This window comes from Dendrobates tinctorius, unplaced genomic scaffold (genome assembly GCF_039654945.1).
Source record: "Dendrobates tinctorius isolate UK_male_01 unplaced genomic scaffold, ASM3965494v1 ptg000202l, whole genome shotgun sequence".
Lineage (NCBI taxonomy): Eukaryota > Metazoa > Chordata > Amphibia > Anura > Dendrobatidae > Dendrobates > Dendrobates tinctorius.
This window is the reverse complement of record NW_027361869.1, coordinates 2,214,052-2,240,199: the sequence shown is the minus strand read 5'-3', so window position 1 is coordinate 2,240,199 and position 26,148 is coordinate 2,214,052. Positions and strand designations below refer to the sequence as shown.

At 42.3% G+C, this 26,148-nt stretch overlaps 1 protein-coding gene across 1 annotated transcript in view; it reads right to left on the bottom strand.

Annotated features, from left to right (window-relative positions):
• The window catches only part of NTN3 (netrin 3), a 97,157-nt gene that overhangs the window by 38,038 nt on the left and 32,971 nt on the right, over positions 1 to 26,148 (bottom strand). Inside the window, exon 2 of the mRNA XM_073553584.1 lies at positions 17,200 to 18,170. Within this exon, the coding sequence (XP_073409685.1) occupies positions 17,200 to 18,148 (949 nt within the window). The 5' untranslated portion in view covers positions 18,149 to 18,170. The remainder of the gene's footprint in view (positions 1 to 17,199; positions 18,171 to 26,148) is intronic.

The following is a 26,148-nucleotide window of genomic DNA, read 5'->3' as shown; positions in this document are numbered from 1 at the left end:
AAGGCATCCTTCTAATATCAGGGACATGGAGCAATTTGCCAAAGAAGAATGGTCTAAAATTCCAGCAGAGCATTGTAAGAAACTCATTGATGTTTACTGGAAGCGGTTGGTCGCAGTTATTTTGGCTAAAGGTTGTGCAACCAAGTATTAGGCTGAGGGTGCTAATACTTTTGTCTGGCCCATTTTTTGAGTTTTGTGTGAAATGATCAATGTTTTGCTTTTTGCTTCATTCTCTTTTGTGTTTTTTTTTCATTTAAGACAAATTAAATGAAGATAATACCAAAGAATTTGTGTTTGCAATCATTTTCAGGAAGAAACTGAGTATTATCTGACGGAATTGCAGGGGTGTCAATACTTTTGGCCACAACTGTATGGGGAGTAATAAATCACCATATCGAGGGTAATATGGCGCTATTTTGAGTGTAATATGGCGCTGTATGGAGGGTAATAAATGACCGTATCGAGGGTAATATGGCGCTGTCTGGAAGGGTAATAAGTCACCATATGGAAGGTAATATGGCACTATATGGGAAGTGATATGGCATAATATGGAAGGTAGTACATCACCTTATGGAGAGTAATATGTCACAGTATGAAGGTTAATATGGTGCTACATGGAGGTTATTACAGCGTATAATATGTCGCTGTATGGAGAGCAATACTGCGCAGCTTGAATGGTAAAATGGTATGGTGGGTAGTGTGTCTTGGAATGGAGGGGCATAATATAGAAGGTAATAGTGTGGTATGGAGGATAACATTGCGCCACATGCAAGGTAATACAAGCAGTATGGAGGGTAATATAGTGCAATAATAATAGTTGTGCTAAGTGCAACTTTTCTTGCAAATCTATTTGTATGTACACCTAACCCTGCAGCACTTTTTACTATTTTTACAGCCTGGGTCAATGCTGAAATGCAATGCACAAAGGACAAAGATAGTGACTTGATTAGACAGTCAGATCTTGGCGTGCAGCACAGATGAAGTATTGGTCAGGAATGGAGAGATCAGGCAAAAAGGGTAAGCAAGCCAGGTCCGTAACAGAAGAGTCAAAACAAGAATGCACCAAGACAGGAAACTGGAGACTAATTGGACAGAACCTAAGTTCAGGCAAGACATGGCGGGAGGAACTGCCTGATATATCGATAGACCAGGGAAGCAAAAATCCGTAGGACACAGCAGGTTAAATTCCTGTAGACTTGCCTTGCATCTCTATAGCCAGGTGGAGACTTTCCAGCAACAGGAGAATGTAGCAGCGTTGGGAATGCTGCAAGAGGCCGATCAGCGTGATGTTCTGATACTGGGGGGGGAGCAGAGCGGTGAATGCAGTGAATAGGACGGTGCTGAGAAGGCATGCAAGTTACCGGCATGCTAGGCCATTATATGACTTGTATTATGCACTTATTTAATAGTTTTCCCTTCTGAAGGCTCTGTTTCTAATTTTCAGTTGTTTCTGAGCTAGTGGATGGAGACCAAATGCTTTGGTGTCTCCCATTCACAGCACACACAGATATGAGTGTTTCCTGCTTTCTCTAATTAGCAGATATTCAGTTGCAGAAACAGCATGGAGGCTATTATACCTCAGTACTGAGCAAAGTAACTGTGAATCCAGCTCTGGGTGAGCTAATTCACTTACTACCACCCTATGTGTATATTTTTTATGCTCTCTTTCCTCACTCTATTTTAATAGAGAGCTGTAATCTGATCTCTCAGTGATCTGTCAGTCTGTCTTATTTTGACTAAGAGGGATTTTAGCACTTTTTTTCAAAAGGAAAGGGAAGAAGTGACTGATAAATGGGAAAAAGCAGATTTCTATGATAATATGTATTACAGTTTCTTATATTTGATTGTGCTATTGATTTTTAGAAAAGTGATCATTTAATTGCATATGCAACAGAAAAAAAAAATCACGTCTCCAGATGCCGTGTTATATATTTTTCCCAGTAGAATATGTTCTTGGGGTGTTAATGGTGCATTGACTCACGGCAAAAAGGAGCGGGTTAAAAATCAGAATTGATGCTTCCAGACTGAGAGCTTTGATTTAGCTCCATAGTTAATGGGACTGACTGTAATAACCCAGTAGGATTAATGCCCGTATGACAAGAATTTAACATATTCGGAGAGAAGTTACCATTTTCCTACAGGAGAGCATAAATCACATGCAGCGTTAAGAATTTTTAAAAGGGGCTTGAAAATGGCTCATATTTTATCTCTATCAAAACCCAGCGGAAACATTAGGAAAGACAAATGACTGTATGGCGCTTAGAGGTGTCAGAGAGCAATACATAAAAATCATATCTGCGCTGTGCAGATAGGCCCCTAAAAACAGATCCACAAAACATGTATGAATTTAGAGAACCTACCGTCACTGCTCAATTGTACAGTGCCAGATTAATTGTGTGTGTGTGTGTGGGGGGGGAGATTGCTGAATATGTGTGCCAGGAAAGGGTCTGCAAATGAATCTGCTGTATGGTGTCCAAAAAACAAACTGGGACTTCCATAATATTGCTGGGTTTTACCACCTAGGGCCGATTCCCCAAGACTAGTATTTTGTGCACCAGTTTTGATTGAGTGGACTGGAGCAAAATGCTCTAAGCGTAGCGTAAAAACGTCGAAAGTTCCCCAACTTTTCCAGTGCTATAAGATGTGCAAAACTTTTATGACATTTCAAAAAGGTTCGCAACACATTTCAGGAGCAAACTGCCCCTTGTCGTTTATTTCTCCCCAACCCATGGGCTAATTCCACAACCCCAATCATCCTTCAAAAGTTCTCACAATCCCAGATGATCGGCCAAGCCATACCTCAGCGGCTTTACAATGGCCGATAACCGATTTTTCAAGTGTGTCTGTAAATAGAAGATGTGCTGCCGACAATATGGTAACTGTATGGGGATTGAACTGATAGTATTAATGAACCTTCAGCCCCCATACAGTTTGCATTGGCTCATGAAAAAGAGCCTTTAATTGAGAGCCAATCGACTCGTCGTATCATCAATCAGTGCTTAATATGAGCCAAAATGAGACCATGTAAGCCCACCTTTAAAATCATTGTTGTCAGCAGCACATGTCTATGGTAACGGAACTATCATATTAATAATCATTTCCCATACAGTTGGCATCAGCCCGTGTAAAAGGGCCTTCAAACAAGCGCAAACAACTTCTTATGTTGTCAACATGAGCTCACTATGGACAGAGACGTTTGAGGGTGTGTGCACACGCTGCGGATTCTGCTACGGATTGATCCGCGTGGATTTTGCAAAATCCGCAGGTAAATCCACAGGTCAAAAGACCTGCGGTTTATCTGCGGATTAGCCTGCGGTTTTGCTCTGCGGTTTATCATCTCTACAATGGAGGAGATGGTAAACCGCAGAGTAATCCGCAGAAAGAATTGACATGTCATTTCTTTCTGCGGATTGAAAACCACAGCAAATCCGCGCTGAAAATTCCGCACCGTCTGCACAGCGGTTTTCAATTCCCATAGGCTATAAATGTACTGTTCAATGCAGCTAATTCTGCTGCGGATCCCCAGGACCAAAACCGCTTCGGAACCGCAGGACCAAACCCGCTTTGGATCCGCAGCAGAATCCGCAGCGTGTGCACACACCCTAAGAGTAATCCCACCTAGCTACCTAGCAGCCCCGTTGTCCGGCTCCTTGGTATATACTCCTATGACTGCCCTAGAAAAACACAGGACAAGAACAGCCATCTCAAAGTTTGCCCCAAGTGAAGTCTACTGTAAGGGGTAATATTCTACTTTTGAAGATTGACAAGCCAAGCTTGGGATGTCATGGTGAGGAGACTTATAAGCCATGCATGCTCCTCTTTGAAAATTAACTATGCAAAATGTTTCTAAAGGAAGAGGAGACAACTTGCATGTTTAATTCCCCAAGTGAAGGAAAGCTGAGCTGTGATGGCATTAATGTCTGATAATCGTAACGCCGGGTTCACACGTCCGACGTTCACGGTCTGAGTATGGACCACAGTGTCTGGACCAGCCATGAATCTTCTGACCCAAATTCGGCAGAGGGACAGATATCATATACAGACAACAATGCCCGAACTGACCGCGGGTCTCCTGTCCCGAACTTAAAACTTTATCTGAGGCTGTAAGTTCAGGTAGAGAGACCCACTGTCAGTCCAGACATTGCAGTCCCCATATGGATCGTGAAATATGCTCGTCTCAATTTGCCCTTACAAATACCAATGGGGCTGCTGTAATCGGTACTGGTCCAGATATTCAGGGGGATGTGTGAAACTGACCTTAGTCATGATATATAGTTATTTTCATTACGTAGTATGTACATATAACTCCCAGCCCCAGGTGACTCATACAACATAGCAATATTATTTTTTTTTCCTGGGGCGCTACAAGTCTCGGAGATGTCATAAAATAGGTGTTTTGTGGTTTGCTACTTAAATGAACATAAATGCTGTGCAGATATTCTGAACACATTTGCTTCCTATAAAAAGTAGCAGCAATCGATGATATAAATCAGATGTGGGCAACGTGTGCTACTCCAGCTGCGGGGCTTTTCGCTGGCAGGACCTGCTGGAGGTTGTAGTTCCTTAGCAGCTGCTGAAGCAGAAGTCATCCCAAACAATTTTTAGATGCTTAATCCACACTAGCCCGAAGAACATACACCATGTTTTCTGCAAGACAGCTGGAGTCTTGTTCCAACAGTGGCACTGGGTTAATTAAAGCAATTATCAGCAACCTCATTGGTGATGTTTTCCTAACCTTGTTAGGTTGCGCGTTGCTTTTAAGAGATCATTCAAGGACGTGGTAATGGCAAATGTTAATCCGTAGGCGCGGACCTTTGTGTGACCTTGATATTGGACCTCGGTTGGCACTTTCCTTTCATGTAAGAAAACTTTGCCCTAAAATCTGCAGATCATCACCTTGAAAGGTGAAAGTGGACATATTACAATGATTCCTCTATTTAGCTATAGGATTTACTTTTTGGCTTTTTGCAGTTATTGATTAGTCTTCGATCAGAAAATCATATTTTATATAATGCAAAACTATATTTTAGGATGGCAACAGACATTCGGATAGTTTGACTTGAGATCTGTAAAATCAGTGATGCCAAATGGTTAATGCTGGTGAGACAGCTGTCTGCTGAACGATCTTCTGGAGAACGCTATTTCTTCCAACTTCCCCATATATATGAGTGCTCAGCTTGGTTGAGCATTCATCTGTTTCCTACTGGACCAGAGGAGAAAACCGCCCTAAAAATAGAAGGCTTTGAAATTGAAACCACCCCATCCTTATTTCCCCAGACATCTTCTATTGTTGTCCCTATACACCTAAAAGTGTATGAAGGACTTAAAGGAATTGTCCATAAATGTGCTGTTTTACTTCACTTCCTGTAATATTTAGTTTAAGGGGAGTCTCGAACGAGACGTCACAGGAGTCTGGGGCTGCAGCCACTTCCCCGCAGCTTCCACTCTGTTTCTGTCTTTGGCACCACAGCGTCTTACTGTGAAACAAGACGTCATCAGGGTGCGGAAATAGAAGCAGGGTGAGTGACCCTGAAGTGATTGAAGCTGTGAGGCACTGCTGGGTATCACTCACCCTTCTTCAATCACTACCCCTGATAATTTGTTGTTTCACAGTAAGAAGCTGCGGTGACGGAGACAGAAGCTGAGTGTCAACGCATTGGTCACTTCTCCTACAACTTCTGTCAGCAACAGGGATTCAGCACACCTTCAGAGGGCGGCGATGAAAGACGCTGTGGTAAGTGACTGCATCGACACCCCCTGAGGACATCCTTTTCCAGGAGCGGTAGACACTGCGGGAAAGTGAGTGCAGCCCCAGCCTCCTGTGATGTCCTTCAAACAAAACAGAAGTGTAGATATTTTATAATAAAGTAAAAGACAATAAAAGACAAAAGTGCCGAGAGTGTAAGATAGATATTTATAACCGACATTTCAGGTATCAAACCAGCCCTTTAAGCTCTATTTATATTACATTACTGCTGTACATCTGCATGGAAATTTTTCAAGACTGGTGTTCATAATTGTCAACATTTCTGGGGATTTTTAAGCCATGTCCATCCCAGGAATATCCCACCACTACCGGTAACACCCTCTTTTGGCCAGGAAGTCATTGGAAAACACTGGGCAATTGCCAACTCTTGAACAAAAAGGCTGCTGGAGTGAGATGTGCCAAATTTATCAAAAAGTACAAATATTTTAGATTTTATATCTCTCGGCTTGTCTGCACTTTGCCAAGTGAACCCTTTTTTATGTGACAGGACTGGCGCAAAAGGGAAACAAAGACAGTTTTAGTACAACAATGCCTAGCCTCTAATTTTTTAGACTTTTTTTATACCAAAAAACTAGCATATAGGGAATGATAACTCTCCTCCTAGATTTCCCACTAAGCATCTAAAGGACGCCATTCACTTGATGGAGGCCCAAAACGCATCGTTTTGGCCTACAATTGGTCGGGTTATGACCCAGAGAAAAGCTATGGATTTCTGCAGTAGACTGCGATTTTCCAAAGTAAAGTGTACAATAAAAAAAACATTGGTAGTATATATTTTTTATGTACTTTTGGCCTATGCAGGGGGTCACGTTGCAGTCTTCTGCCGTATTTAGGAACGTTTTCTGACGTATATGTCAAATGAAAGGCCGTAGTGTGAGGGTCTATGCGTACGTCCAGCTTTATACTCCCAATTTACATCATGTAGGGAACCTACTAACTCAAAGCAAATGTTCCCTAGAAGATGTCCACAGTTGTGTGGTTTAAAGGCAAATTTTCCAATTTTGTAAGATCATCTGATTCACTACTGTCTCTACAGCTTGGGAGAACAGTGGCCCACTCAAAAGTTGGACTATAAGGCTATGTTCACACGCAGTATTTTTGCTTTCAGCCAAAACCTGCTCTTTTGACAGTTAATACACTGCGTTCAAAATACAAATATTGCTGCTTTTTCGCTGCTTTTTTTGCAGCGGTTTTTAGCTGCGTTTTTTTGTGTGGATTACATGTGTGCATTGTCTACAGTAAATATTAGTTTTAGGGCTCATTCAGATGCACATTTTACTCATGTATGAAAAAATTGACAGATTATTTTCATCAGCGTGTGGTCCAAGTTTCGTCAGTTTTCTCGTACATAGAGAAATAAAAAAAAGTTTCTCTGCCTTCTCCTTTCTGACAGTCCGTGAAAATCTGACCAAAATTGAACATGTCCTTGTGATTTTTTGCAGAAATATGCACAGCCCCATAGACTATCTCACGTCAAAGTGCCATCCGTGAAAGCTACACTGCAAAAGCACAGCAAAACCTTGTTTTCTGCGATTTTTGCCATGTGTTTTGCACTTTATCATTGCTACCGATGGGTGAGAAAATGGTGCAAAAATACTGAAAGAACTGATGTGCTGCAGATGTAGAAAAAAAGCTGTAGTTCTCAACTTCAACCAGGGAGATAAAAACATGCTGGGTACTGTATAATGCAGCTTCTTTTTTCATAAAAAAAAAACTTTAAAATAAACCCCCCAAAACACTTCATGTGAACATAGCCTAGGGATGAATTCTCACGCTGCCGTTTTCATTGCAACTGAAAATCCCTTCCCGTTCATCTGAGTGGAGTTGTTTTAGACCAACATACAACTTTCCGCAGCAAATACACATGGCGTGAACATCCCGCTACACAGGTCCAATTGTACGATCAATGGAAATAAAGAGTGGCAATGCTGTAAGCCATATGATAGTAGAGATCATCGTATCAGCTCCTTGATGTAAAACAACGCTTCTTGCTCTACTGGGCAAGTGCAAGTTTGCAATCAGTGATGGCAACAATTACCGTGTCATTAAGATTCCTTTGCGTTTTCATTGGTTGCCAATGGCAAGAGTTTTGGAATTTCTCTAATTAACAGATAATAAACCAATTAACGTTACACTCCACAATGTCAGAAAATGCCTCTGCGCTGTGGACTCCGAGGCACGGTCTGTATATATGACTCACAAGTTTCTCAGGTGTAGAGTTTCCTGATATTGGCACAGTATCACTGGTACTTTTATATTTTTTTTTTCCCTGGCCACTTTTTGAAGCCGCCTACACAGATGGTTCCTTTTTCGACTGAGTAGAAACACGGGGAGAGACTCCTTGCAAAGAAGACCTCCCGCTAAGACTAGAGAGGATTCCTTTAATTGCTGCTAATTAGAGCATCTGTTCAGGAAAAGCGGATGAGGTGTCATTGTTAAAAAAAAAAAAAATCACAGAGAGTGAAAGGGCAGGAGGAAGAGTACAAGCAATGGGAAGGGAGAACACTAAGAAAAGATAGTAAAAAGCTATAAAAGAAGAAATGGGAACAAATGTAACATGATAAAAAGGATTGTGTGTGATGTGGTAGCAAAGTAGAGGTGGCAATGATCTGCCAGATATGGATGGAGATGATATTTTGAATTTCTGTGAAGGATCGCAGAGAATAAGAAAAAAGACTTATGCAAAAGAGAGATGAATGGACGCAGAAGCAAAAAACGAGACTGCACGGATTAAATTAAAATGGACTGATATAAGGAAAGGTTGGTGATGAAACACATGCTGCCAAAAGTCAAGGAGAAAAGAAGCAGGCGGCGAGAGATATACAGAGAAAGGACAAAGGCTTGGGAAGAGTCACATGCTGTATGGATGAAAGAGGGGAAAAAAGTCTCAGAAGAGACAGAGAAGAGAAACAGACTGGAGAATACAGAGAAGATGAATGAGGTCCAGAGCAGGAGATGAGATGCGCCATAAAATAGCGGCTGTCCTCAACCTTTTCCAGCTCACATGCTACTGTCAAATCTAAAAAATAGTGTCAAGCCTAGTATATCAAATGCTCGTCCCGTGTCGTTACTTTTGCCTTACTGTTAAGAGAGTTGTTTTATCACATTAAGCCCCTTTAATTTATGAGCCGCCAGATCAGCTAGCTAATTATTGTGGGCCACTTTGCCAACAGCTCGATTTGGCAGATGAAGTAGCTAAAAGCCAATAATTTCTCCTGATATAATCGTAACCCTAGTGCCAAGCTTTTAGTGATTCTGCAATGCCCCTATTGTGTTTAGTGCACAATAGTGTTTGTTGATGTCACCAGCTGACGCAAGACTGACGCCATGTATGACTTCCGACCTCTGCCATTGGTTTGGGAACAATGATGTAGAGAATAAATGAGTGCACCAATAAACTATCACAAAATTATTGGAAAGTGACTCTGGCTATACAGTAATAATCCAGAAGATCTAAAGTAGGGGCAACCAAAGATTAAAGACGTTCGGGATGAGGATTTGTACATTGTAGCTTGTAACATAGTAACATTGTTTTGAAGGCTGAAGTAAGACCTTATGTCCATCTAGTTCAGCCTATTTTTAGTGCAGCTGCATTGTTGATCCTGGGGAAGGGAAAAAACCCACAGAGTAGAAGCCAATTTTCTCCATAGGGAAAAAAATTCCTTCCCCTAAGCTGGGTCAACCATCTACCTATAATATTCTGTTATCCGTAACCTTCTATACTGTTACTCACAAGAAAAGCATCCAGTGGCGGATTATAATGAGGTCAATTTGGGCAGTTGCCCCGGGCCCAGTGGGGTTAAGGGGCCCACAGCCCAGGCCAGTAAATTGCCCCATTATAATCCGCCACCGTGCAGGGCCGGATTATAGGCAGGGCAGGCGGGGCTTCAGCCCCGGGGCCCCCACCACAAGAGCTTCTAAGGGGGCCCCCACCACATTCCTGCTGGCTGCTGCAATGGCACTCCATCTTCTCCCCACCTAAAAGTGAGTGACCGTGGGGGCGGCATTATGTGCTCTGCTACCAGCAGCATCTACAAGTAGCGTGAACGCTGATGCTGCTGGTAGCGTGCAAAGGCTTGTGATGAAAACCAAACCAGTGGAAGAGTCTTGAGGAGATCATTTGCATATTCCCAGTGCCTTCTGGGATAAGTGAAGAGTCTCCGTGAGCTCAACGATCACTGGGTTTTGGCCGTTGCAGCTGAAAAGAGGAAATCGGAAAAACCGCGCCCCGATTTTGGCTCATCTTTCATCGTTTTTAAGAAATCTCAAGATGGAAGAGGCCAGGAGCCATTTGGTGAGCTGCATTTCTTGCTACATGTTCACAGATTTACCAGTGGAAAAGCCAAACTTCACATGCCACAAATGCAAGCTTGTGACCCTGTTGGAGGAAAAGTTGCAAAATCTCGAAGAGAGGTTAGCTACATTGAAGATCATTAAGGAAGGTGAAGAGTTCTTGGACAGAGCAGAATTATCTCTTCCCGTTACAGAAAGAGAAGAAATTCGAAGTGCACCTGAAGAAACAGAGGAATGGAGACATGTGACCCAGAGAAGCAGGAGGATCAGGAGGCAGTCAGCACCCATACTGCTCAGAAACCAGTACCAGACTCTCACGCAGGAAAACGATGAAGAAATACATCAGGATAAGACTTTGCCAACAAACAGCAACCTTGTATGCCTTCAGAGTCCTCCTGGATGGAGAAAGAAAAATGTTGTGAAGAAGAAACGGAGAGTGGTGGTCATGGGGGATTCCCTGTTGAGAGGAACAGAGGCCGCTATCTGCAGACCGGATTTAACTTCAAGAGAAATGTGCTGTCTTCCAGGTGCAAAAATTAAAGATGTGTCTGACAGGATATCAGGACTCTTCAGACCTACAGATGACTACCCATTCCTGCTACTACATGTGGGGACAAATGACACCGCAAGAAACAACCTGGAAACCATCTGCAGAGACTTTGAAGACTTAGGCAAGAAAGTGAAAGAACTGGGAGCGCAGGTGGTCTTCTCTTCCATCCTCCCAGTGGATGGCCATGGAACAAGGCGGTGGAATAAGATTCTGCAGGTGAACAACTGGCTACGTCGATGGTGCCGTCAGCAACGATTTGGATTTCTGGATCACGGAGTGAACTACTTATACGATGGACTACTTGCTAGAGATGGGGTGCACCTTACGAAGACTGGAAAGCAGGTATTTGGAAGTCGCCTTGCTACACTTGTAAGGAGAGCTTTAAACTAGAACAACGTGGGAAGGGAAGCAAAAGACCAGAAAAAGCCATACACCTGACAAATGCTATTGAGAACTTTGCTATTAGAAGTGGAAAGGAAGAACAAAGACGAAAGAATCTAATTAATAAAAATATTGGAGAAAGAGAAACCAATCACAAACTAAAATGTTTCTATACTAATGCACAAAGCATGGGCAACAAACAAGGAGAGTTGGAACTACTAACACAGGAAAAGAAATATGATGTCATTGGAATCACTGAAACTTGGTGGGACAATACACATGATTGGAATACAAGACTAGAAGGATACAACTTATTTGCAAGAAACAGACTTGATAAACGAGGAGGGGGTGTCGCATTGTATGTTAGAAACGCGTATATCTGCACAGAGATTGAAGCTTCAGAGACTGGGAGTTCTGTGGAAACTGTTTGGGTAAGAATACAAGGACAGAACAATGGAAAGGACACCATTGTAGGCATTTACTACAGGCCACCTGTGCAAGCTGAAGATATGGATGAACTCTTTATGCATCAAATGGCCAAGTTCTCCAAAAAATATGACATAGTTGTCATGGGAGATTTCAACTATCCAGACATTTGTTGGGAATCTCTCTCAGGCAAAACTAACAGGTCAAGGAAATTCTTATCCTCTCTTGCTGACAACTTTATCTTCCAAAAGGTAAGGGAGAAAACAAGGGGAACTGCTACCTTGGATCTAATTCTTATAAACAGGGAGGAAATGGTTGAGGAGGTAAAAGTGGCTGGGACCCTAGGAGGTAGCGACCATGCTATTTTAGAATTTTGGATAACTAGAGGCGGAAGACCTGTGAAGACTCAGATGTCAAGGTTAGATTTCAGAAAGGCAGATTTTAAGGGATTCAGAAAGAGAATTGGAGGGATCCAATGGCTGGATATCCTTAAAGACAAAAATGTCCAGGAAGGATGGGAAATCTTGAAAAATGAAATTCTCAAAGCACAGTTGTTAACAATTCCGAAAAGAGGGAAGAATAGGAAGCATTTAAGGAAACCAGGATGGATGAACACAGAACTTAAGCACATGCTAAAAAGGAAGAAAAAAATGTTTATAAAATGGAAAGAGGGAGGCATATCTAAAGAAGAATATAATGCTGTCTGCAGAACCTGCAGGGCACAAATCAGATTAGCTAAAGCTGAAAATGAATTGAGGCTTGCAAGAGATGTCAAAAGCAATAATAAAGGATTTTGGGGATATGTCAAAAGTAAAAGAAAAGTCAAAGATGCTATAGGATTTTTACAGGATGAAAATGATGAAATGGTAAGACAGGATGTTGAGAAGGCTGAACTTTTAAATTCCTATTTTGCATCTGTTTTCTCTCAGAAAGGAAATGTAACATCAACTGTTATTCACTGTCCTATTAAGGGAATAGAAGAATCCAGGATATCTATAAACAGAAAGATAGTGAGGAAACACTTAGCTAACCTAAATGAATTCAAGTCTCCAGGTCCAGATGAATTACACCCCAGAGTACTGAAGGAGATAGCAGAAGAAATTTTTGAACCCCTCTCCATAATCTTTGAAAATTCTTGGAGAACAGGAGAAGTGCCAGAAGACTGGAGAAGAGCAAATGTTGTTCCTATCTTCAAAAAGGGGAAGAAGGTGGACCCAGGCAACTATAGGCCGGTGAGTCTGACTTCTATACCAGGAAAGATCTTTGAACAAATTATTAAACAACATGTATGTCAATACCTGGATAAGAATGAAGTGATTAAACAGAGTCAGCATGGGTTTGTAACTAATAAGTCATGTCAGACTAATTTAATTTCCTTCTATGACGGTATTACTGATTGGGTGGATCAAGGAAATGCTGTAGATATAGTATATCTTGACTTCAGCAAAGCATTTGACAAAGTCTCTCATACAATCCTTATTGAAAAAATAACTAAGTATGGAATGGACAAGGCAACTGTTAGGTGGATTCATAACTGGCTTAGTGATCGGACCCAAAGAGTGGTCGTAAATGGCTGCACATCCAGTTGGAAGAATGTCTCAAGTGGGGTACCACAGGGCTCTGTCCTGGGCCCTGTATTGTTCAACATCTTTATCAACGATTTAGATGAAGGAATTGAGGGTAAACTGATTAAATTTGCTGATGACACAAAGCTAGGAGGGATAGCTAATACTAGAGAAGAGAGAGATAGGATTCAAAAAGATTTAAATAAACTGGAGAAGTGGGCAGCAACTAACAGAATGGTTTTTAACAGGGAGAAATGCAAAGTACTACATCTGGGCAATAAAAATGGAAAAAGCATATATAGAATGGGAGGAATAGGGCTAAGTGACAGCACATGTGAAAAAGACTTGGGTATACTCATAGATCACAGACTGAATATGAGTCAACAGTGTGATGCAGCAGCAAAAAAGGCAAATGCAATTCTAGGATGTATTAACAGAAGCATACAGTCTAGATCACGTGAAGTCATTATTTCCCTCTACTCCTCTTTGGTCAGACCTCATCTGGAATATTGTGTCCAGTTTTGGGCACCACATTTTAAAAAAGACATCAACAAACTGGAGCAAGTTCAGAAAAGAGCGACCAGAATGGTGACCGGTCTGCAAACCCTGTCTTATGAGGAAAGGTTGCAGGATTTGGGAATGTTTAGTTTGCAAAAGAGAAGACTGAGAGGAGACTTAATAGCTGTCTACAAATATCTAAAGGGCTGTCACATTGTAGAAGGATCAACTTTATTCTCATTTGCACAAGGAAAGACTAGAAGCAATGGGATGAAACTGAATGGGAAGAGACACAGATTAGATATTAGAAAAAACTTTTTGACAGTTAGAGTGATCAATGAGTGGAACAGGCTGCCACGAGAAGTGGTGAGTTCTCCTTCAATGGAAGTCTTCAAACAGAGGCTGGACAGACATCTGACTGGGATGATTTAGCGAATCCTGCTTTGAGCAGGGGGTTGGACCAGATGGCCCAGGAGGTCCCTTCCAACTCTACGATTCTATGATTCTATGATTCTATGAGATCACAGGAGGTAAGGTATCAGGGCCTGCGATCATGTGACCCCTGTCTCCTCCCCTCCTGTGACCTCATCACAGGTCCTGTGCGCCCAGCACAGAGCACTGAGAGCAGCCATGTATGTGGAGTGCGGCTCTGCGGGTGGAGGTCGGTGCTGGAGGCTCCATTATTCTCTATGTGGAGTGTGGCTCTGCGGGTGGAGGTCGGTGCTGGAGGCTCCATTATTCTCTATGTGGAGTGTGGCTCTGCGGGTGGAGGTCGGTGCTGGAGGCTCCATTATTCTCTTTGTGGAGTGTGGCTCTGCGGGTGGAGGTCGGTGCTGGAGGCTCCATTATTCTCTATGTGGAGTGCGGCTCTGCGGGTGGAGGTCGGTGCTGGAGGCCCCATTATTCTCTATGTAGAGTGTGGCTCTGCGGGTGGAGGTCGGTGCTGGAGGCCCCATTCTCTATGTAGAGTGTGGCTCTGCGGGTGGAGGTCGGTGCTGGAGGCCCCATTATTCTCTATGTAGAGTGTGGCTCTACGATTCGTGACCCCCGTCACGTGACGAGGGGGGCCCACAGAGTCTGAACTGCCCCGGGCCCTGGCTACCCTTAATCCACCCCTGAAAGCATCCATTCCTTTCTTAAATTCATTCAGTGAGTTGGCCATCACCACTTCCTCAGGAAGAGAATTCCAGAGCCTCACTGCTCTTACTGTGAAGAACCCTCTTCTATGCTGGTGCAGAAATTGTCTTTCCTCCAAACGAAGAGAATGCCCCCTTGTTCTTGTCACAGTCCTTGGTACAAACAGTTCATTGGAGAGATCTCTGTATTGCCCTCTGATATACTTGTACATATATATTAAGTCTCCCCTAAGTCTTCTCTTTTCTAGAGTAAACAGACCTAATTTTGATAACCTTTCTGGGTATTGTAGTGAACCAACTCCATTTATCATTTTAGTAGCCCGCCTTTGAACCCTTTCAAGTTCAGTAATGTCTTTCTTGAGCACCGGCGTCCAAAATTGCACACAATACTCCAAGTGTGGTCTGAAGAGTGATTTGTACAGAGGGAGAATTATGTTTTCATCTCTCGTGTCCCCAGACCTCTTCTAATGCATCCCATGACCCTATTTGCTTTGGTGGCAGCTGCCTGACACTGGGCACTCCAATTTAGCTTCTTATTGACAAAGATGCCTAAAGGTACTGTCACACTTAGCGATGCACCAGCGATCCCGACCAGCGATATGACGTGGTCAGGATCGCTGGTGCATCGCTAAGTGGTCACTAGTGAGCTGCCACACAGGCAGATCTCACCAGCGACATCGCTGGCGACGGGGATCGCTACTTACCTGTCACACTAGGCGTTCCTGACGTCCTCCCACCCGGCTCGTCGCTCGTCTCTCCACAGGAAGCGCCGCAGGAAGCTGACGACGAGAAACGGTCCAGGACGTTCTCGCGCGATCAGCGATAACCAGCGGAGGAGCGGGTCGGAGGTAAGTATCAGACACAGCGATATCGGTAGCAATATTGCTATAACGTCACAAGTTTCCCATTTAGTAAGTAATTGCAGCATCTGTTTCTCCTTCCCATGTGCATAACCTTACACTTATCTGTTAAACCTCATTTGCCATTTTTCAGCCCAATTCTCCAATTTACTCAAATCTGTCTGTAGTTGCAAACTGTCCTCCTTTGTGTTAACTACCTTACATAGTTTTGTATCATCTGAAAATACTGATATTTTACTGTGTAAGCCATCCATTAGATCATTAATAAATATATTAAATAGTAGGGGGCCCAATACAGAACCCTGTGGTACCCCACTAGTAACCCTGGCCCAATCTGAGTATGCCCCATTAATAACCACTCTTTGTTTTCTATCACTAAGCCAGCTACCTACCCATCTACACACATTTTCCCCTAGCACAAGCTTTCTCATCTTACTTACCAATCTTTTACGTGGGACAGTGTCAAATGCTTTAGAGAAGTTGAGATAAATGACATCCAATGATTCTCCTTGGTCCATTTGAGAGCTTACATCCTCATAAAAGCTGATCAGGTTAGTCTGACAGGAGCGATCCTTCATAAATCCATGTTGATATGGAGTTAAACATTTATTAACATTGAGATATTCCATAATGGTATCCCTTAGAAACCCTTCAAAAATGTTACCCACAACAGATGTTAAGCTTACCGGCCTATAGTTTCCAGGTTCCCTTTTACACCCCTTTTTGAATATTGGTACCACATTTGCTTGCCGCCAATCAAAAGGAACAGACCGTTTCTATAGAGTCTTTATATATAAGGAATAGAGGCCTGCCTATCACATTACTTAACTCCCTTAATACCCGAGGGTGAATGCCATCAGGGCCTGGTGATTTGTCAATTTTAATCTTACTAAGGCGGTTCTGCACTTCTTCCTGGGTTAGGCAGGTAATACTTAATGGGGAGTTTACATTATCACTCTGCATTTCCCCTGGCAAATCCTTTTCCTGTGTGAACGCTGTTGAGAAAAAAGTATTTAAAACATTTGCTTTTCCTACATCGATCTCTTTGATTTCACCCTCATTGTTCTTTAACGGGCCGACACCATCAATTTTAATCTTTTTACTGTTTATATAATTAAAGAATTGTTTGGGGTTTGTTTTACTTTCCTTAGCAATGAGTCTCTCAGTTTCCACTTTTGCTAAATGTATTTGTTTTTTACACATTTTATTTTTTTCTCTATAACTTTTTAATGCTTCTTCATTGCCTTCTTGTTTTAGCTTCCTGAATGCCTTGTTCTTGTTATTTATTGCCCTTTTTACATCCTTATTTAGCCACATCGGTGTTCTCCTGTTCCTAGCCCTTTTATTTCTGTACGGTATGGCTAGCTCGCAGTGGGTGTGTAAAACTGAATTAAATATTTCCCTGGTTTTTTTTTGTAAACTCGTGTTCACAAATTTAATTCCTTTTTCGGTGACCAAAGATTGGTTTCTAAGTGATGAACATGTGGACGAAAAGTAGTCTCGATATTTGTAATTACAGTTATTGTAGACCATGATTCATAAATCCATTATTCCCTTCATGGCAATATTTATCTTCTCGTGTCTTATAAAATCTTGACTTTTTAAAGTTTTCTATCTGTGTAACTCAAATATTCGAGTCAGCTCTTGGGGGAGCAAAGTGAAAACAAAAACAAAAGGGTTTGAAAACAAGGAATCTGTATTTGCATTTCCATCAGACACTTACCCATGCACTCGTTGGCTTCACGGGCATTGGCCCTCTGCCATGGTCGATCATAATGGAACGCCTTGCATCGATCACATTCCGGTCCTTCCGTATTGTGCTTGCAGTCACAAATTAACCGTCCTTCTTTATCTTTGCCGCAGCGAGAGGCATGTCCATTGCACTTGCACCTGCCTCCCACTTGAAACTCTCCAACGGAGTAAAAGAAACCCGGACCGTCATCCGATAACTCAGAATCCCTGTTCCCTTGGAGGTGAGGACGGCTGAAGACCACACGGATATCAGTAGCAGTCACCCAGTCCTGGAGCACAGGACTATTGTCAAAATCTTGAGCTGAGGGTCTTCCATCTAAGGTGCTAAATGCGATAAGTCCCCCAGTGAGTGGATAAAGATCTGTGTGCCCGTCTGTGCACAGTGCCTCTTGCTCGTTTTGCTTGGTGACACTAGCACGGCTTGGTTTCCCATAAAGCCGACGGCACTGGGATGAATAATACTGATAAGCAACCCAAGTCTTACCATAATCCATAGACTTGAAAATAGCCACGGACTCGGGACGTGGAGAACAGAATTGGAGACTGACATAAGTTACCTCAAACTTCTTTCCCAGTGAAAGGGTTAGACTGACATTTTGTGGTGAATGACGTGGGAAACTCTCTGACCTCCAGCATGTCATGTTCCCAGCTGAGTTAAGGTCAGTTAGATGGGTGGCCGGGTGAGCTTTCTTCGGATCAGAAACATCACACGTGCGGGTGGCCGGACGTCCACAAGTGCTGGTGGTTTGGACTTCTTTTCCAAAGGCTGCGTTAACAAACTCCGGCACACATCGACGGGGAAGGCCATGCTCATCATAGCAGGGATCTGGGATTGGATGTTGCTGCTGCCCAGAAAAAGGTGCCGCCGCCGAATGAAGCAGCACAGGAAGAAAGGAGAAAACGAATAACAGATGAAGCATCTTCAGAAGAAATCACTGCAGCCTACAGCAAGAAAATGAAAGGTTTATTAGTATATCAGATAATGTTTGTAATTTTAGCTATATACATCTACTTAAAAGAAAACTGTATAAGGTTGTAGACTCCAACCCTAGTGCCGCAATCATACATCCATGTGTCTTAGATATATATGAGGCTGTAAGCTTCTGGTCAGGAGACCTGTAGACAGTCTGTGCATCTCAGTCCGTGCTTGATCAATGATAGAAGGATGTGTAAATAAAACATCCGTGTGAGTCTTTCCATCCGAGACGAACGGATCATTTTTTTTTTAGTTGCATCCATTTTTTTTAGCAGGTAGACAGTTTGAACTTTTTTTTTTAATCTATAAACTCTTTAACAACGAAACGCAAAAGGAACGCTGATGCGTACAAAGTCTGTCTTTGGTGTTTCATCGGTTTTATATCAACCCACATAAACATAAATGCCAAAATCAGATCAGAATAGGACATGATCTGAGTCTCGCGGACCCATTTATAAAACGGATGGGTGTATGGATCAATGAAACTCTATGGGTCAGTGCATGTCCGAGAAAAAAACGGACAGCACATCGACGTGTCACATGAATGTGTAAGTGCAGCCTAACTTCAACCTGCTTCTCTAAACCATTCAGAGTCGTAGGACAAGAGTCAGACTGTCTTCATATTTTAATGTGGCACTTCCTTCCAAAACCAGAAGAATCCCCCAATAAATATCATGTATCGCTGAACAGCTCAACAATTGTTTAAGTGAAATCCTTACCTACATTCACAGATGAAAAGTCTATTGGAATAGCATTGTACAGCTGGTTTTATGATGATAGCAAAAAAAGTCTCCATACTTGTAAATTGTTGGGGAGCATAATATTGATGCCCTATTTTTAGGATCTGTAGGGTCCGACTCTGGGCGCCCCCAGATAGGCCATCCATATCAGATGAGAGATGGTTTAACTCTAGGCACTCTCTCTGATCAGCTTAGCCATAGTGAATGGAACATTGCTACCGTACCAATCACGGCCTCTGCTACGTGTACAGTGTGCAGTTGGATAAGTGTCACAGCTCCGTCAAACATCTAATCTGTGGGGTATCCAGAATTGAGACTTCAATTTTAATGGGCAGAACAGCAGCTCGATGGTTAGCACTGTAGCCTTGCAGCACTGGGGTCTTTGATTCAAGTCCCACCATGGACAACATCTGTATGGAGTTTGTAGGTTCTCCCCCGCATTCTTCGGTTTCCCCCCATACTCCATAGACATACAGATGGGGAACTGTTGAGCTCCAATGGGAACTTTCTGTACAGCATGTATCATTATATAAATAGTGTCTGATCCTAAGGACATGTCGTTATGGATTTACGATTGGGCATTCTACAATCTAACATGCCGTCTCTTCTTTTCCCTTCGCAAGCAATGACTAGCCAGGTCTTTCCCCGGGAAGGAACAACCACGGGAAGGGCAGTCTCCAATGAAGGAAACCACCTATGCCAAAACATGGTATCCATCCACAGACAGCTGTTTCGGGGTTTTGCCCCTCATCAGTGTAGAGTAGGAAACTGGCCAGTAGGAGCAATGCCTAGTAGAAGACTGTGAAAAATGAGGATGAATGAACTCATGGAGATCAACATCCAACACTGCGCAGACACCATCACATGTTTCTCAACGCAGTGATTCTAGAGCAAAGCCCCCGTCCCTTATGGGAAATATGTAAAAAATATGCAAAGCACAAGCCGCGGAGACACCATCACATGTTTCTCAATGCTTGCAATGACTAGCCAGGTCTTTCCCCGGGAAGGAACAACCACAGGAAGGGTAGTCTCCAATGAAGGAAACCACCTATGCCAAAACATGGTATCCATCCACAGACAGCTGTTTCCGGGTATTGCCCCGCATCAGTGTGGAGTAGGAAACTGACCAGTAGGAGCAATGCCTAGTAGAAGACTGTGAAAATTGAGGATGAATGAACTCATGGAGATCAACATCCAATGTGATGGTGTCTCCGCGGCTTGTGTTTTGCATATTTTTACATATTTCCCATAAGGGATGGGGGCTTTGTTCTAGAATCACTGCGTTGAGAAACATGTGATGGTGTCTCCGCAGTGTTGGATGTTGATCTTCATGAGTTCATTCATCCTCATTTTTCACAGTCTTCTACTAGGCATTGCTCCTACTGGCCAGATTCCTACTCCACACTGATGAGGGGCAATACCCCGAAACAGCTGTCTGTGGATGGATACCATGTTTTGGCATAGGTGGTTTCCTTCATTTTAGACTGCCCTTCCCGTGGTTGTTCCTTCCCGGGGAAAGACCTGGCTAGTCATTGCTTGCGTTGAGAAACATGTGATGGTGTCTCCACGGCTTGTGTTTTGCATATTTTTTACATATTTCCCATAAGGAATGGGGGCTTTGCTCTAGAATTACTGCGTTGAGAAACATGTGAAGGTGTCTCCGCAGTGTTGGATGTTGATCTCCATGAGTTCATTCATCCTCATTTTTCACAGTCTTCTACTAGGCATTGCTCCTACTGGCCAGATTCCTACTCCACACTGATGAGGGGCAATACCCCGAAACAGCTGTCTGTGGATGGATACCATGTTTTGGCATAGGTGGTTTCCTTCATTTTAGACTGCCCTTCCCGTGGTTGTTCCTTCCCGGGGAAAGACCTGGCTAGTCATTGCTTGCGTTGAGAAACATGTGATGGTGTCTCCACGGCTTGTGTTTTGCATATTTTTTACATATTTCCCATAAGGAATGGGGGCTTTGCTCTAGAATTACTGCGTTGAGAAACATGTGATGGTGTCTCCGCAGTGTTGGATGTTGATCTCCATGAGTTCATTCATCCTCATTTTTCAGTCTTCTTTTCCCTTAACCTGTGGTGACCCCAATACACTCTAGACCAGTGTTTCCCAAACTCCAGTCCTCCCTTTCCCCCACAGGTCATGTTTTCAGGATTTCCATAGTATTGCACAGGTGAGAGATTTCCTGATGCCTTGATGACAACTTCCATCACTTGTGCAATACTAGGCAAATTCTGAAAACATGACCTTTTGGGGGATGTGAGGACTGGAGTTTGGGAAACCCTCCTCTAGATGGTCAATAAATCCAGTCAAGATCGCCCTTGTCCACTCTTGTTCCTGGACCATGCCTAATATTGCAGCTTAGTCCCATTCACACAAATTCTTCAGTACCAGATACCATTTTTTTTTCCAACCCCTTTAAGGTACACTAGACATTAGATTGTCAGCAGACCCTGAAAACATTGCACGTGAGCCAAGACATATCTGATATCTAGTGCCACTTAGACTTGTAGGTTCAAGCCAGAGGAGCACTTCGGGGGTTGCACTCCACATTTGCATTGTCAGGATTATTCGTGTAAGGAAATGTATCCCTTTGCAGAGAGAGGGTTAAACGCGCCAGACGTCTCTCGCTTTTTCTTTTAAGAGCACATAGTTGAAAGGTTGCCCAGCAGAGATTAAAAAAATAAGTCAAAATACTTCCAGTGTAAAACTAAACATAGTTATATATACGGAATATGATGTGATCATTGTGCCAAACCTTCTAGTTACAGACTGATACACCCCAGAACTGCTGGAAACAGCCCCTCCAAGACAGATACACCCCAGGTCTATTCATCACAGCTCCCGAAAGACAGATAGACCCCAGATCCATTCCTAAAAGCCCCACACAGACAGATACACACCAGAACTGCAGGAACTTCTTATAAACAGGTATCATTTACAATGGGGAGAAAAAAAAAAGAAGCTGGCTCAGTGGTTAAAAGCGCTGGCTGCGAACCAAAGACACACTGGAGGCTCTAGCATTACTCCGTGCATCTAAGCATTGGTGACCTTGAATGACACTTTATTTCCATTTCTTCTGGAGAATTATTAAAAAAAAAATAGAATTGCGAGCTCTTTTGTGGACAGTATCTGAGAACTGTGTATTAGCCATATGCAGAAATTTATGTTACATTTATTTGTATGGACAGATGAGCATGATAGATGCTGACCAAAGCAGGTACCCATTAAAAGGTTGCGCTACCCTGTTGGATATTCTTTGGTTGTTTTTCGGTGCTGTTCATGCAGAAAGGCAGATCTGTATCCCGCCAGTGAAAGACTAAACCAAACCATCGATGAGTGCCCGATGGCCAAAGCTGTTAGTAGCGGTATGGGCATTGCGTTTCTACAACCTACAGCACTGCAATCTTTTTCAGACGTACCACCATAAATAAACAGCGCATCAGAAGAAGTTCTTTAAACAGTCACCATAAAAACATTATACATTGGCTCCTAGAGGGGATTTTCTCACTTTTGTAAAAGGGTGTAAAATTGCCAAGTTCTTGTAAAAACAAACAACTTTGCAATTTGCCGGTTAACAAAAAAATCCTTCCTGTTCTCAAGAACTGATCGAATGTAATTGAATTATTTACTGCTTATTGCCTAGTTTACTAGCCACTGCTGCAGTGTATCAGGGGTGGCCGGTCTCTTAAGCAAGGAGCGCAGGGCTTTCAAACTCTTTGCTCTAGAGTTTGCAAGTGCTGATTGAAGGTGGTGACTGGTTTGCTGAGTCCGGCCTGCTTCAGTGATCCTGCGCTCGTCTGATACTGCATAAGGAAAGTGGCGTCTGCTTGCCTGAACTATCAATAATCAGGAGCGCACTGCTCCCCAGCATGCAGGGAGCTGGGAGTTAGTGGAGCAGTGCCCTCCTGAAGAAGAATCGAGAACAAACCTTTGATGGGAACCTGTCACCAGGTTGAAAGTGGCCAGGTTTGGCTCTTATTTTATTCCCACCGTTCCTTGGTTTGTTTGTTTTTTTTAAATCCGCCATACGGTTCCAGAGACATGGGAATTTTTATTTACTGCCTATTTTTAGAGTCTTTATCAAGGGGGTGTGGCACACATGGTCATGCCTGTGAGAATCCAATGAGCAACACTCCTTTGGCAAAGACCATAAAAATTAACACTAAATAACTAAAAAAAATCTCTGGAACTGTATGGTGGATTTAAAGAAAATAATGGGATACTCAGGGGTGCACTTTTGTACTGGTGACGGGTCCTCTTCAACAATAGTCATGAAGCAGTATAATTGATGGTTAGAATCCACACAAAGTTTCCGTGACAGGTCTGCACCTGACGGAAATCAGAAGGCAACCTGATGTCACCAGCATGGTGGGCCTATAACTTCACTTGATTGTTTCTTATATATATATATATCTATCTATATATATATATATATAGATATATATATATATATATATATATATATATATGACAACTTTTTCTTTTTACAATATATAGAAAATAGCTTTCTTCTTATAGAATTTGGAGACTTATTTTTTATTGCTCTAGAAAATTAGAAAAATTGAGAATACTTAGTGCATAAATTGGCCAATTCATGTGTACCTGGCAGCCACGATAAGCCGATTACACTGGTCAACAGCATTTTTGGTGCCAAAGATATTTCATCGAATTTAGGGTATTTTTGGGGTGCTGATTCTGAATATGTCATCAGTTTTGCCAGATTGGCTCAAGTTTTTGAGATTTTTGGTATCTTATTTATAGCACTTGTTGGTAAATGCGACGCATCATCTCATTAATTTCTTTGGATTAGTACTTGAACTGAGCAGTTCTCAATATAGTTTTGTGTTAATTAGTGTTCTAAAAGTTTGTTCATAGCTTGATTTTTGCACTAACTTTATGTTGTTGTCTGTTTTCCAGTGAAAAGCATGAACTCATCATGAAGAAGTTGTCTTAACGATCCAGACTCATTCTGTTACATTTGTGGTGAATATACACTGCCAAAACATAGAAGAAACATAACACACTTCGTAAAAAAAGTGTATTTTGCCTATTTTGGGGTTATGCTTGGGGACCAAGACAAGTTTTGGGCACCACACATAGTGTGCAAAGCATGTATCGAATTATTACGAAAATGGAGCAAAGGACAAAGAAAAAGCTTCAAATTTGGTGTTCCAATGGTGTGGAGAGAGCCAAAAAATCATCATGATGACTGTTATTTCTGTGCAGTGCAAGTGCAAGGATTCAATAAGCATAAGAAACGAAAATGGGAGTAACATGGAATCTGCAAGAAGGCCTGTCCCTCATTGTGAAGATGTGCCTGTACCTGTGTTTACCATAAATAACAGTCATCATGATGATTTTTTGGCTCTCTCCACACCATTGGAACACCAAATTTGAAGCTTTTTCTTTGTCCTTTGCTCCATTTTCGTAATAATTCGATACATGCTTTGCACACTATGTGTGGTGCCCAAAACTTGTCTTGGTCCCCAAGCATAACCCCAAAATAGGCAAAATACACTTTTTTTACGAAGTGTGTTATGTTTCTTCTATGTTTTGGCAGTGTATATTCACCACAAATGTAACAGAATGAGTCTGGATCGTTAAGACAACTTCTTCATGATGAGTTCATGCTTTTCACTGGAAAACAGACAACAACATAAAGTTAGTGCAAAAATCAAGCTATGAACAAACTTTTAGAACACTAATTAACACAAAACTATATTGAGAACTGCTCAGTTCAAGTACTAATCCAAAGAAATTAATGAGATGATGCGTCGCATTTACCAACAAGTGCTATAAATAAGATACCAAAAATCTCAAAAACTTGAGCCAATCTGGCAAAACTGATGACATATTCAGAATCAGCACCCCAAAAATACCCCAAATTCATTAAAATATTTTGGACACCAGAAAAAAAATTTTTTTTCGTTGACCTGTGTTATCGTTGCTGGGAGCGGCTGCCTGTGTGACTCCTCTACCTTCCCACATAAATGTAGGCTTTAGCCCAAGAGAGGATTCACACAGGCAGGTTCCCAGCAACGAGAATCGCCTTATCATGGCTGCTGGGTACACATGAATTAGTCAATTTATGCGCAAAGTATTCTCAATTTTTCTAATTTTCAGGAGCAGTATATTGTGTGTTTCCATGCTGTAGCGCTACATACTGCTATTTTATTTGTTGCTTAATATATATGCCATGTTACATCAGAAGTCTTCCAGGTTTGTAGAAAAGACGTACACTATAACTAAGAAACCGTTTAATGAGATGATGCAGGAATGTGTAATAATATATGGGGGGGGGCAATCTCTTGGACCCTGATCTATTGAGGCAGCAGGTAAAGAAAATCCAGCCTGGCCACATATAGGAGACCAAGTGTTGAGGTGGCACTTGTAAAATACGACGTGTAAAAAGCTCTCTCTGCTATATGTGTCACAGAAATAGAAAGTATAACTTGGCTGCCATTGACCATTTTGGCTTGCAGAAAAAGGGCAAGAGAACCCCCTATTCTAATTATCGGTAAAGTCCTAGAGGAGGTACACGTGTAAAATGATCTCTCCATTGAAGTCTAAGGAAATCACAGAAATAGGAAGCTTGATTGTTTGGATTTTTCCATAGCATGGCTACCATTGATCATTTTGGCTTGCAGAATAGTGGCCAGAAAACCTCCTGAGGAGGCCCCCACAGCTATTAGATATTTATGACATAACCTATGGATGTGTCAGTAATGTCTGATTTCTGTAGACCTCATGTAATACTTAATTTGTCCTGCGGAGGCACTGCAGAAAAGCAGAGCACCTGCTTCTTTTATAGTTTGCAGCTGATTGCTTAGGATTTCAGTATCAGGGACACCCTGTTAATCAGCTTCTTTTGGGTATTTTTCTAATAAAAGGTAATTGCCCAGAGCAGAAAAACCCTTTAAGGCCCCAATATTGAACAGGTGAAAAGCCTCCTATAATTGATGTAACTGCTTTTGTAATTTGCATGTGAATGTGACGCAGCTAGAAGCAGGCCTTATGGTGACATTGACAACGTCATGGGTCTCGTCTACCAAGCGTTCTCACTTGTCAGCTCGTATAATAAGTGTTGTCAGGCCATTTAGACTATTATCTGAATGAGAGCATATTGGAGGAGGCCCCAACAAATTCAGGTACGGGGGCGAGCAATGGGAATTCTGTCCGGCAATGACGGCAT